Raw genomic sequence first — 13,233 nt, 5'->3', positions numbered from 1 at the left:
TTAAACTAATTAACAAACAGTATTGTTTTGACTACAATTGTGTCCAACTTTGATACAGTAGCAAGCCCGTAGCTACTTGCATGGTATCGGCCACGCGCATTTATTTCCCATATCAACAGTTTGCGTGACTATCCTCGTTCTGGTCGAGACTTGTGAAAATATACATTTGTGATATTATTGCATCAAAGAAATTTGTCCGGCAACGCAAAGGTACGTATAATTACCATGAAATAATGTTTTTGTTTGAATTAAGTATGTATCACGGTGATATTAGAAGTTCTTAACGTGTCTATCTTTCAGGAAGTTGCAGATAAGTTATGTACTGATCTCATAGGCTAACGTTATATTGTTTCAAAGTTGGAGGAAGGAAGGAAAGGAGGGTCTAGTCTACTTGGAAGATATAAATAGTTACTGTGTAAATATTAGCCAACTTACGTTTAGTTTTACTACTATTTTGGGTAAATGCAGACAAAAAGCACGCATCAAACAGGTGACTTTATATAAGCCAGATCCTTTTATAACCGTTATATTTTTTTTATTAAATATGTTGTATTACCTTGTTACTAAACCAAAATACCAAACGCATGTCCTCAAATTTACAACCTTTTAGATATATGCACAAATACCAGACTTTGATAGTATGTGTAGCTGACGGTAACTGACTGCAGTTTGTGCATCAGGTAGCCGCACTACATTACATTGACATCAGGCTGGACAGCTGTGACCAGCTGTAAGATACCCACCACTTCCATCAGGTTACTTTGTGTTTTGTTAAACTATTCATGAATGATGATAGTGTGTTATTTTATGATGAGACAGGTGATTGTCCACAAGGTACATACAGTGTTTACTAAAGCAGTGTTTCTCAACTTGTTTTTACACCAGGGACCAACAAGCTGTGGTCCCTCTTGTGTTTACACAGACACTATGCTTAGACTGACAGTACAAATCTTCTGTTTTGTTTCTCTTCCTAGATGTGGAAGTCAGTGGTGGGACACAACGTGAGCATAAAGGTTGCAGAGGGGGACGACTGGGAGACAGACCCTGACTTTGAGGTTAGCTACTGGGATGGAGGGAGCGAGGGTCCTTATGGAGCTAGTGTATTTACTAAAGCACTCTAATCAATATTTTCTCCCAGTGGAATTAACGTTTTGTTTACGCTTGGTCCGTAACCGCCTCAGTCCTGCTTTTCCATGACACCTTGGTCTTCAGACTACAGTTAGGTGATGAGAAGGACTTGGGTTCTGTGTTTCAGAATGATGTGTCAGAACAGGAACAGAGATGGGGGGCCAAGACCATTGAGGGGTCTGGTCGAAAAGAACACATCAGGTAACCATTGAAGACAGATCACAGTATGATTGGTGTTATGCTGTTGAAGAGCTATGGGGGATGGTTAGCTCAGCTGTGTATTGCAGCTTTACCTCTGTAGAAACAGGAAAAGGAAGTGAAAAACAGTGTGTAGGCTGTCAAGCATTTAGTCTTCCCTAATATGGGTTGAGTAAATCTAAGGGTTAGCCACAGACTAGTGTAACTATGTAGTCCCGAGGTCAGCCGATAATTTAAAATGGGAATAAAGTTATGCAAAAAAGTTCTGGTGTGTGTGTGTGTGTGTGTGTGTGTACGCATGTGTGTATGATCCCTCCATCTCCCCAGTGTATCAGAGCTGAGACAGAAGGTGTCCCAGGAGCATGAGGTGGGGAAGCAGAAGGAGCGAGCGGAGGCTCCCAAGGCCTCTTACGGTTACGGAGGGAAGTTTGGAGTGGAGAAAGACCGCATGGACAAGGTTAGGTTATAACATGTCATCATGTGATGTTCATACACTACATGACCATAAGTATGTGGACACCTGCTCGTCGAACACCTCATTCCAGAATCATGGACATTAAAATGGGGTTAGTCCCCTCTTTGCTGCTGTAACAGTCTCCACTCTTCTTGGAATGCTTTCCACTAGATCTTGGAACAATCATGGGGCGGCAGGGTAGCCTAGTGGTTAGAGTGTTGGACTAGGAACCGAAAGGTTGCCAGATCGAATCCCGGAGCTTAAAGGTTCAAATCTGTCGTTCTGCCCCTGAACAAGGCAGTTGTTCCAAGGCACTGTTCCTAGGCCGTCATTGAAAATAAGAATTTGTTCTTAACTGACTTTCCTGGTTAAATAAAGGTAAAATAAAAAAATAAAAATTGCTGCAGGGACTTGCTTCCATTCAGACAAAACAGCATTAGTGAGGTTGGGCACTGATATTGGGTGATTAGGCCTGGCTCGCAGTCAGTGTTCCAATTCATCCCAAAGGTGTTCGATGGGGTTGAGATCAGGGCTCTGTGCAGGGCAGTCAAGTTCACAGAATCGTCTGGAATGTCATATGCTGTAGTGTTAAGATTTCCCTTCACTGATTTTCCCTAGCCCGAACCATTAAAAACAGCCCCAGACCATTCCTCATCCACCAAACTTTACAGTTGGCGCGATGTATTGTGGCAGGTAGCGTTCTCCTGGCATCTGCAAACCCAGATTCTTCCGTCAGACTGCCAGATGGTGAAGCGTGATTCATCACTACAGAGAACGTGTTTCCACTGCTCCAGAGTCCAATGGCGGCGAGATTTACACCACTCTAGCCAATGCTTGGCATGGTGATCTTAGCTTGTGTGCGGTTTCTCGGCCATGGAAACCCATTTCATGAAGCTGATGTACTGATGTTTGGAACTCTGCGGTCCCATTCTGTGAGCTTTTGTGGCTTACCACTTTGCGGCAGAGATGTTGTTGCTCCTAGAAGTTTACACATTCACTTTATCAGCACTTACAGTTGACCGGGGCAGCTCTAGCAGGGCAGAAATTGAACAGACAAACTTGTTGGAAAGGTGGCATCCTATGATGGTGCCACATTGAAAGTCACTGAGCTCTTCAGTAAGGCCATTCGACTGCCAGTGTTTGTCTATGGAGATTGCATGGTTGTGTGCTTGATTTTATACACCTTGCAGCAACAGTTGTGGCTGAAATAGCTGAATCCACAAATCTGAATGGGTGTCCACATACTTTTGTATAAATAGTGTATTTCGCTCATAAAGTCTTCAGTCAAGTCCAAATAACGCATCAAGCACAAGGCTTCCTCTAATGCAGTGCTGCTCACCCCAAAACATATGTTGTCAGACAGTACAGTTGTGTGTTCTGACTTATTGCAACTTTTATGGACTTCAACAGTTTATCTAAGATCGTTTCCGGTGTTGATGTATTATATGTGTGTAATTACCCAGGGGGCAGTGGGGCATGGCTACGTGGCGCAGGTGGAGCAGCACTCATCCCAGACCGATGCAAAGAGAGGATTCGGGGGGAAATTTGGAGTGCAGAAAGACCGTGTGGATAAGGTGAGGAAACTATACTCTTACTGACAAAGATATCACAGGATTTGATGAAAAGGATGAGGGATCATCCTGGTGATGAACATTCCTTCTCTCTCCCTGTAGTCTGCCATGGGTTTTGAATACAAGGGTGAGGTGGAGCAGCATACATCTCAGAAAGGTACAGCCTTCAGGACGTCTAATACACATACGTTCTGATTTCCAATAAGTTGACTGCATGTTGTTATCCTACCCAGCTACTCCTGGCATACCTCTCACCCTGCTTTTATCTTCAGACTATTCAAAGGGTTTTGGAGGGAAGTATGGGGTGGAGAAGGAGAAAGTGGACAAGGCTGCCTTGGGATACGACTACAAGGGAGAAACCGAGAAGCACCAGTCTCAGAAAGGTTAGAGGGGAACTGTACTGTGGGCTGTTTGTAGGTAGAAACGTTTCATGGTCAATTATTCATATTAGATTTCTTGTTCATATTTGTTACCTCATCCCTCACTCTCCCTCACCAGACTATTCAAAGGGTTTTGGAGGGAAGTTTGGGGTGGAGAAGGAGAAAGTGGACAAGGCTGCTTTGGGTTACGACTACAAGGGAGAGACAGAGAAGCATGAGTCACAGAAAGGTCAGTTACTCACAGTTGTAACCACAGTTGTGTTTGTAAAAGTCAAGGACCATGTCCACATTAAACTGACCTTTGATCTCCACGTTCAGACTATGCCAAGGGCTTTGGGGGACGCTATGGAGTCCAGACAGACCGCATGGATAAAGTGAGTCTTTCTTGACCCTGAAGGCTCAGGATGACAGTAATTCTTGACGCATTTTACATTGACCTGTACAAACACTCAGGCTATGACGCTTACCCATTGATTGGAATTATGGTTCCCCATTTGCTCTATAGAGTGCAGTGGCCTTCACAGACATGGAATCCCCTACCTCTGCCTATGAGAAGACACTACCATTGGAGGCATGTAAGTATGCGCTTTATAGTTCCTCATAAACATTTAGTTCTCAAGTTCAAAGAGGAAAATATGTTTTTTGCTTTTCCGTTCTGTCTGCAGCAAGTGCAGGGGCAGGCAACCTGAAGGCTCGCTTTGAGAACTTGGCTCGGTCATCAGACGAGCAGAACAGAAAGCGAGCGGAGGAGGAGAGAGCCAGGAGACAGGCTAGAGAGGAGAGAGAGCAGGAGGAGGCACGACGCAGACAACAGGTACTGCAATAAACATGTTACTCCAATAAACATGCACACTGACACAGCGGTATGTATCTCTTGTAGGAACAGAACAGCAGGGAGGAGGAAGCAGAGCAGCATCAGCCTCAACCTGTTGAAGAGCAGAGACCTCCACTTGTTGAAGAGCAGAGACCTCCACCTGTTGAAGAGACCGACAGGAAGCCCCAACCACCACAGCTGCCTCAGATACCAAGAGATGAGCCAGTGGTAGATATCTCTGATTTAATTCAATACAACTCACTGATGACCTAACAACTGTCATTTCTTCTTCACCATGTTATAAAATGAATTGCTGAAATTCACACCTAGTCATTTTCTGTGGTCTCGGGAGGAAGAGGAGCCAGTCTATGACCAGCCCCCGTGCCTGCCCCCACGGTCAAGTGACCTGCTGGAGGCGGAGCCACCTCAGGAGCAGACCCCATCAGAACCAGAGCAGGAGGATGAGGGAGAGTATCAGGATATCTCACCAATACCTTTCCCAGAACCTGTTCCAGGTCAGTGTGCCACACCCAGTGGGGTAGTGGGGTTTGGTAACCCATTACTGTGTCATATCAAAGACTGACCCTTCCATGTGTTCCCTCTACAGCAGTGGATAATGACTATGAGGACCTGACATGCGGTCAGACCGCAGTGGCCATTTATGACTACCAAGGAGGTAGGTAGCCTACTGTATCAATGACTGCGTTGTGATATCATGTCACAATTCTCATCTATTTCTTAGTCATACTGTGATGTTGTTACTTCCATTGTGGATGAATACAGAAATCAATGCTAAACATTGCTCAACACCGAAGTCTATAAACCCTTTCGGAGACAATGTTAAAATAATGTTATTCTCACACATGAAGAGGCAGATGATGAGATCTCCTTCAACCCGGATGATGTCATCACCAACATAGAGATGGTGGACGAAGGCTGGTGGAAGGGACACTGTCACGGACGCATTGGACTTTTCCCTGCTACATTCGTGAAAATGATGTAGTGAGCATGCCGATACAGTCTCCAACACAGACATATACCTGAGCCCATAGGACCTGTGGGTCTTTTCACAGGGGGGACATCAGCATATTGATCCTATCGGACAGGTATAGGTAGATTGTACCGTGGTAGAATCTCAATTGTATACGCCTCTATCCTCACTTTCTCAATACCCATTGGAGAAGGAACCTCTGGCTTTCTCATCCAATGGGCTTTGAGGTGAGGAGGACGCAAGGAGTATACAATTGAGATTCTCCCCATGTTTTCTAATCAATTAATTTATATCTGGTCAGTAGTCATGACATATAATGGATAGTAATTGTGCTTCATATTGCTCAGGGTGGGGATGCATAAAAGCTGATTGCTAAATGTTCCAGTGAAATTCTCATACACTTATGGAATGTTTTGTTTAAAAACCGCGTGTCATCAATAAAATGTCTTAATGTACAGAAACACATTTATTTACTCCAACGTGACAGCCAGATGATATGGACAGTTTGTTACATGTATAATGAATGTCTTTGTAATGATGGGCGAGGCTACAGGAAGAGCAAATCAAACAGGAATGGAGCTACCAACAACAGCATTATTGGGATAAAATGTAAAGAATATACCATCTTCTGTATACCACAGCAATAAGAAAACATGGCTTTCATTCTAATGAAATATGTAAATGCAGTACTATACCATTGTGCCCAAAAATACAACTCTGTTGATTCCTTTCATACATGGGCTTACAGACAATGTGTTGCACAATATAGATAATTTGCCTCATATCACCATTTAATTTGAACATAAGGCAACTCAAGTTCAAAGATCATGTATTCAATCTCCGATACATGACATTCAAGGATCATGTGTGTCACAGGTTCTAAGTCAGAAGTCCTTTGGTTTTCTCCAGGCTACCAGGCAATGCCCTTCTTTTTTTTGTTGGCCTTTCCTCCCGATTTCTTTGTCATCCGTTTGCCTTTCAGTTTCTTGGCCTGTCGTTGGCTCATCCATGTTGGGTACTGTCCGTGCTCGTCCAATTGGGTCGTCTTACTGCGCTTGCTGTCCATGTCCATCTTTCCATCTGAAAAGCAAAAAACAAAAGGTGTCAAAACTCAGACATTGGAAACGATACAAAATGCTTGATCTACGGGTGTGTTCTCACCATCAACTTCCTCTCCCTCCATGTCTACATCCACTTTCTTCTCCTTTATCTTCCCAGCTGGCACCACTGTAGCTATGTCCTGAATGTCCTTCATGGAGATCTCTCCTGTGCCACCGTGGGCCAAGGCTAGCTTCAGCCGAGCCAGTTCCTTAGGGGCGTTCTTCGCTCTCTTCACAGCACGCATCTTCCGCTTCCATTTGCTTCGCAGACTTTTGGCCATTGTAAGGTTCTGAAAGACAGGGTTACATAATGGAAACACAGATCCACTTGCATAAGACATCTTGACTGTCTTTAACTCTAGTTCAGTGACAGTCTCTGCAGAGCCTAGCCATACTTTGCACATGTACACAGCCCATCTGTAAATAACCCATCCAACTACCTCATCCCCATATTTTTGTATTTATTATTATTTCGTCACTATGGCCTATTTATTGCCTTACCTCCCTAATCTGACTACATTTGCACACACTGTATATAGACTTTTCTATTGTGTTCTTGGCTGTACGTTTGTTTATCCCATGTGTAATTCTATTGTTTGTGTCGCACTGCTTTGCTTTATCTTGGCCATGTCATAGTTGTAAATGAGAACTTGTTCTCAACTAGCCTACCTGGTTAAATAAAATAAAACATACGATTGAGTTCTTGGCTCATGTAAACAACACTCATGCCATCAACTCCCATCATGCCACGTCAGCAAGCCAGCAAAGACATTCGTCGAGCCCAAATACCCCTCAATCATAAATCGAGGTTCTTGTATAATTAATCATGATGAATTGCCGTTAAACTGTCCATGATTTTACTGTCCTTGCAAGCCTCCACATAAACAGTCAAGTTAGCTAGCTGGAGTACTTAGCTAGCGTTTAGCTAACGTGGCTAATAGCTACCTTGCTATTACCATTCGATGTTTTTGTACTTCAATAACTATTATTCGGTGTATTCAATTTACTCGTATGTATGGTATTGTAAAAAATGAAAGCACGTTAACATACATAAACGTAGACGTATTCTCCGTACAGTTGATGCGCAGGCAGTACACACGTGTTTGTATTTTCGACAACCGTAAAGCACGTCAGACGGTCGTTAGGTTGGACACATTTGCGACAACTTACGTCCCCTTAATTTACTATCATACTGTGAACTCGTATTTATTTATTCGAAAACCTATAACCTACACATTTAGTGTGATACATTATCAGTGGTGGATAACCGACGAACTTACTGATGCACTTTATTCTCAATTTATCGATACGTATTATCAGCTATTCTGGTGCAGTTCACAGTTAATTCAGGAGATGGTGAGCTCATTCTATACTGCAAGCCAAAGCCACCCGAGTCTCATTACTGATCATCCAATTATCCACAAATTCACATCTGCTCCAGAACAAATGTGTTGAACCACTTTGACCTCTGTCTGCAACAACAAAGGGCAAACAAAAAGCAAAGTATGTGAGTACAGTAAATTAGAAATTATATGTTATACCATCACAACAATTGAATGATCTACAACCATTCAAGAAAAATACATTATTTTTGGCATGGTTGAATATTCTTTGTACTATTTCAATAGAAGAATTTTCAAGTCTGCAGTTTCTTCTGGGACTACAGGTCATCTAGCTGGTCGGTCATAAAATAATAGAGACAGTAGATCTAGCTGGTCTGTCATAATATAATAGAGACAGTAGATCTAGCTGGTCTGTCATAATATAATAGAGACAGTAGATGTAGCTGGTCTGCCATAATATAATAGAGACAGTAGCTCTATCTGGTCTGTCATAATATAATAGAGACAGTAGATCTAGCTGGTCTGTCATAATATAATAGAGACAGTAGATCTATCTGGTCTGTTATAATATAAAAGACAGATCTAGCTGGTCTATCATAATATAATAGAGATGGTAGATCTAGCTGGTCTCTCATAATATAATAGAGACAGTAGATCTAGCTGGTCTGTCATAATATAACAGAGACAGTAGATCTTGTTGGTCTGTCATAATATAATAGACACAGTAGATCTAGCTGGTCTGTCATAATATAATAGAGACAGTATATCTAGCTTGACTGTCATATTATAATAGAGCTAGTAGATCTAGCTGGTCTGTCATAATATAATAGAGACATTAGATCTAGCTGGTCTGTCATAATATAATAGAGACAGTAGATCTACCTGGTCTGTCATATTATAATAGAGACAGTAGATCTACCTGGTCTGTCATAATACAATAGAGACAGTAGATCTACCTGGTATGTCATAATATAATAGAGACATTAGATCTAGCTGGTCTGTCATAACATAATAGAGACAGTAGATCTAGCTGGTCTGCCATAATATAATAGAGATGGTAGATCTAGCTGGTCTCTCATAATATAATAGAGACAGTAGATCTAGCTGGTCTGTCATAATATAACAGAGACATAGAGACAGTCGATCTAGCTGGTCTGTCATAATATAATAGAGACAGTAGATCTACCTGGTCTGTCATAATACAATAGAGACAGTAGATCTAGCTGGTCTGTCATAATATAACAGAGACATAGAGACAGTCGATCTAGCTGGTCTGTCATAATATAATAGAGACATTAGATCTAGCTGGTCTGTCATAACATAATAGAGACAGTAGATCTAGCTGGTCTGCCATAATATAATAGAGATGGTAGATCTAGCTGGTCTCTCATAATATAATAGAGACAGTAGATCTAGCTGGTCTGTCATAATATAACAGAGACATAGAGACAGTCGATCTAGCTGGTCTGTCAAAATATAATAGAGACAGTATATCTAGCTGGTCTGTCATAATATAATAGAGACAGTAGATCTAGCTGGTCTGTCATAATATAACAGAGACAGTAGATCGAGCTGGTCTGTTATAATATAATAGAGACAGTAGATCTAGCTGGTCTGTCATAATACAATAGAGACAGTAGATCTACCTGGTGTGTCATAATATTTTAGAGACAGTAGATCTAGCTGGTCTGTCATACAATAGAGACAGTAGATCTAGCTGGTCAGTCATAAAATAATAGAGACAGTAGATCTAGCTGGTCTGTCATAATATAATAGAGACAGTAGATCTAGCTGGTCTGTCATAGTACAAAAGAGACAGTAGGTCTAGCCGGTCTGTCAAATTATAGTAGAGACAATAGATCTAGCTGGTCTGTCATAATATAATAGAGACAGTAGACGTATCTGGTATGTCATAATATAATAGAGACTGTAGATCTAGCTGGTCTGTCATAATATTATAGAGACAGTAGATCTAGCTGATCTGTCATAATATAATAGAGACAGTAGATCTAGCTGGTCTGTCATAATATAATAGAGACATAGAGACAGTAGATCTAGCTGGTCCGCCATAATATAATAGAGACGGTAGATCTAGCTGGTCTGTCATAATATTATAGAGACAGTAGATCTAGCTGGTCTGTCATAATACAATAGAGACAGTAGATCTAGCTGGTCTGTCATAATATAATAGAGACAGTAGATCTAGCTGGTCTGTCATAATATTATAGAGACAGTAGATCTAGCTGGTCTGTCATAATACAATAGAGACAGTAGATCTACCTGGTCTGTCATAATATTTCAGAGACAGTAGATCTAGCTGGTCTGTCATAATATAATAGAGACAGTAGATCTAGCTGATCTGTCATAATACAATTGAGACAGTAGTTCTAGCTGGTCTGTCATAATATAATAGAGACAGTAGATCTATCTGGTATGTCATAATATAATAGAGACAGTAGATCTAGCTGGTCTGTCATAATATTATAGAGACAGTAGATCTAGCTGGTCGGTCATAAAATAATAGAGACAGTAGATCTAGCTGATCTGTCATAATATAATAGAGACAGTAGATCTACCTGGTCTGTCAAAGTATAATAGAGACAGTAGATCTAGCTGGTCTGTTATAATATAACAGAGACAGTAGATCTAGCTGGTCTGTCATAATATAATAGAGACGGTAGATCTAGCTGGTCTGTCATATTATAATAGAGACAGTAGATCTAGCTGGTCTGTCATAATACAATAGAGACACTAGATTTAGCTGGTCTGTCATAATATAACAGAGACAGTAGATCTAGCTGGTCTGTCATAATATAATAGAGACATAGAGACAGTAGATCTAGCTGGTCCGCCATCATATAATAGAGACGGTAGATCTAGCTGGTCCGCCATCATATAATAGAGACGGTAGATCTAGCTGGTCTCTCATAATATAATAGAGACAGTAGATCTAGCTGGTCTGTCATAATATAACAGAGACATAGAGACAGTCGATCTAGCTGGTCTGTCATAATATAATAGAGACAGTAGATCTAGCTGGTCTGTCATAATATAATAGAGACAGTAGATCTAGCTGGTCTGTCATAATACAATAGAGACGGTAGATCTAGCTGGTCTCTCATAATATAATAGAGACAGTAGATCTAGCTGGTCTGTCATAATACAATAGAGACGGTAGATCTAGCTGGTCTCTCATAATATAATAGAGACAGTAGATCTAGCTGGTCTGTCATAATATTTTAGAGACAGTAGATCTAGCTGGTCTGTCATAATATAATAGAGACAGTAGATGTCGCTGGTCTGCCATAATATAATAGAGACAGTAGCTCTATCTGGTCTGTCATAATATAATAGAGACAGTAGATCTACCTGGTCTGTCAAAGTATAATAGAGACAGTAGATCTATCTGGTCTGTTATAATATAAAAGACAGATCTAGCTGGTCTATCATAATATAATAGAGATGGTAGATCTAGCTGGTCTCTCATAATATAATAGAGACAGTAGATCTAGCTGGTCTGACATAATATAACAGAGTTAGTAGATCTAGCTGGTCTGTCATAATATAATAGAGACAGTAGATCTAGCTGGTCTGTCATAATATAATAGAGACAGTATATCTAGCTTGACTGTCATATTATAATAGAGCTAGTAGATCTAGCTGGTCTGTCATAATATAATAGAGACATTAGATCTAGCTGGTCTGTCATAATATAATAGAGACAGTAGATCTACCTGGTCTGTCATAATACAATAGAGACAGTAGATCTACCTGGTCTGTCATAATACAATAGAGACAGTAGATCTACCTGGTATGTCATAATATAATAGAGACATTAGATCTAGCTGGTCTGTCATAACATAATAGAGACAGTAGATCTAGCTGGTCTGCCATAATATAATAGAGATGGTAGATCTAGCTGGTCTCTCATAATATAATAGAGACAGTAGATCTACCTGGTCTGTCATAATACAATAGAGACAGTAGATCTACCTGGTCTGTCATAATACAATAGAGACAGTAGATCTACCTGGTATGTCATAATATAATAGAGACATTAGATCTAGCTGGTCTGTCATAATATAACAGAGACATAGAGACAGTCGATCTAGCTGGTCTGTCATAATATAATAGAGACATTAGATCTAGCTGGTCTGTCATAACATAATAGAGACAGTAGATCTAGCTGGTCTGCCATAATATAATAGAGATGGTAGATCTAGCTGGTCTCTCATAATATAATAGAGACAGTAGATCTAGCTGGTCTGTCATAATATAACAGAGACATAGAGACAGTCGATCTAGCTGGTCTGTCATAATATAATAGAGACAGTATATCTAGCTGGTCTGTCATAATATAATAGAGACAGTAGATCTAGCTGGTCTGTCATAATATAACAGAGACAGTAGATCGGGCTGGTCTGTTATAATATAATAGAGACAGTAGATCTAGCTGGTCTGTCATAATATAATAGAGACAGTAGATCTACCTGGTGTGTCATAATATTTTAGAGACAGTAGATCTAGCTGGTATGTCATACAATAGAGACAGTAGATCTAGCTGGTCAGTCATAAAATAATAGAGACAGTAGATCTAGCTGGTCTGTCATAATATAATAGAGACAGTAGATCTAGCTGGTCTGTCATAGTACAAAAGAGACAGTAGGTCTAGCTGGTCTGTCAAATTATAATAGAGACAATAGATCTACCTGATCTGTCATAACATAGTAGAGACAGTAGATCTAGCTGGTCTGTCATAATATAATAGAGACAGTAGATCTAGCTGGTCTGTCATAATATTATAGAGACAGTAGATCTAGCTGATCTGTCATAATATTATAGAGACAGTAGATCTAGCTGATCTGTCATAATATAATAGAGACATAGAGACAGTAGATCTAGCTGGTCCGCCATAATATAATAGAGACGGTAGATCTAGCTGGTCTGTCATAATATAATAGAGACAGTAGATCTAGCTGGTCTGTCATAATACAATAGAGACAGTAGATCTAGCTGGTCTGTCATAATATAATAGAGACAGTAGATCTAGCTGGTCTGTCATAATATTATAGAGACAGTAGATCTAGCTGGTCTGTCATAATACAATAGAGACAGTAGATCTAGCTGGTCTGTCATAATATTTCAGAGACAGTAGATCTAGCTGGTCTGTCATAATATAATAGAGACAGTAGATCTAGCTGGTCTGTCATAATATAATAGAGACAGTAGATCTAGCTGGTCTGTCATAATATAA

At 40.5% G+C, this 13,233-nt stretch overlaps 2 protein-coding genes across 3 annotated transcripts; one reads left to right on the top strand and one right to left on the bottom strand.

Moving 5' to 3' along the window:
- The first annotated feature begins 95 nt into the window (after positions 1 to 95).
- Positions 96 to 6,230, top strand: LOC135515003 (hematopoietic lineage cell-specific protein-like). Of its 2 annotated transcripts, XM_064938793.1 has the most exons (15): positions 96 to 210; positions 975 to 1,055; positions 1,256 to 1,329; positions 1,654 to 1,783; positions 3,244 to 3,354; positions 3,454 to 3,508; positions 3,624 to 3,734; positions 3,850 to 3,960; positions 4,050 to 4,105; positions 4,237 to 4,306; positions 4,397 to 4,545; positions 4,612 to 4,773; positions 4,898 to 5,060; positions 5,153 to 5,221; positions 5,415 to 6,230. In XM_064938793.1, the coding sequence occupies exons 2-15, from the start codon at positions 975 to 977 to the stop codon at positions 5,546 to 5,548; spliced, it is 1,476 nt and encodes a 491-aa protein (XP_064794865.1). In that variant the 5' UTR covers positions 96 to 210; the 3' UTR covers positions 5,549 to 6,230. The 2 variants fall into 2 exon arrangements, with proteins under 2 accessions (XP_064794865.1, XP_064794866.1); XM_064938794.1 differs by lacking the exon at positions 3,624 to 3,734.
- On the bottom strand, positions 5,990 to 7,782 carry LOC135515004 (protein LLP homolog). The gene is made up of 3 exons (XM_064938796.1): positions 7,687 to 7,782; positions 6,698 to 6,926; positions 5,990 to 6,616 (listed from the first exon to the last, which is right to left on the bottom strand). The coding sequence occupies exons 2-3, from the start codon at positions 6,915 to 6,917 to the stop codon at positions 6,447 to 6,449; spliced, it is 390 nt and encodes a 129-aa protein (XP_064794868.1). The 5' UTR covers positions 6,918 to 6,926; positions 7,687 to 7,782; the 3' UTR covers positions 5,990 to 6,446.
- Positions 7,783 to 13,233: the final 5,451 nt, after the last annotated feature.

The sequence above is a fragment of the Oncorhynchus masou genome, chromosome 26 (genome assembly GCF_036934945.1).
Source record: "Oncorhynchus masou masou isolate Uvic2021 chromosome 26, UVic_Omas_1.1, whole genome shotgun sequence".
Taxonomy (NCBI): Eukaryota; Metazoa; Chordata; class Actinopteri; order Salmoniformes; family Salmonidae; genus Oncorhynchus; species Oncorhynchus masou.
This window is presented reverse-complemented; position numbering and strand designations above follow the sequence as displayed.

What these genes read in the sequence shown, in the direction of transcription:
- LOC135515003 (XM_064938793.1), top strand. Translation starts at nt 975, where the DNA reads ATGTGGAAGTCAGTGGTGGGACACAACGTGAGCATAAAGGTTGCAGAG. An exon ending in AGACAGACCCTGACTTTGAG is followed by an intron (nt 1,056 to 1,255) that starts GTTAGCTACTGG and finishes TCTGTGTTTCAG; the next exon opens with AATGATGTGTCAGAACAGGA. An exon ending in TACCAAGAGATGAGCCAGTG is followed by an intron (nt 4,774 to 4,897) that starts GTAGATATCTCT and finishes TGGTCTCGGGAG; the next exon opens with GAAGAGGAGCCAGTCTATGA.
- LOC135515004 (XM_064938796.1), bottom strand. Translation starts at nt 6,917, where the DNA reads ATGGCCAAAAGTCTGCGAAGCAAATGGAAGCGGAAGATGCGTGCTGTG. An exon ending in GGAGGGAGAGGAAGTTGATG is followed by an intron (nt 6,617 to 6,697) that starts GTGAGAACACAC and finishes TTTGCTTTTCAG; the next exon opens with ATGGAAAGATGGACATGGAC.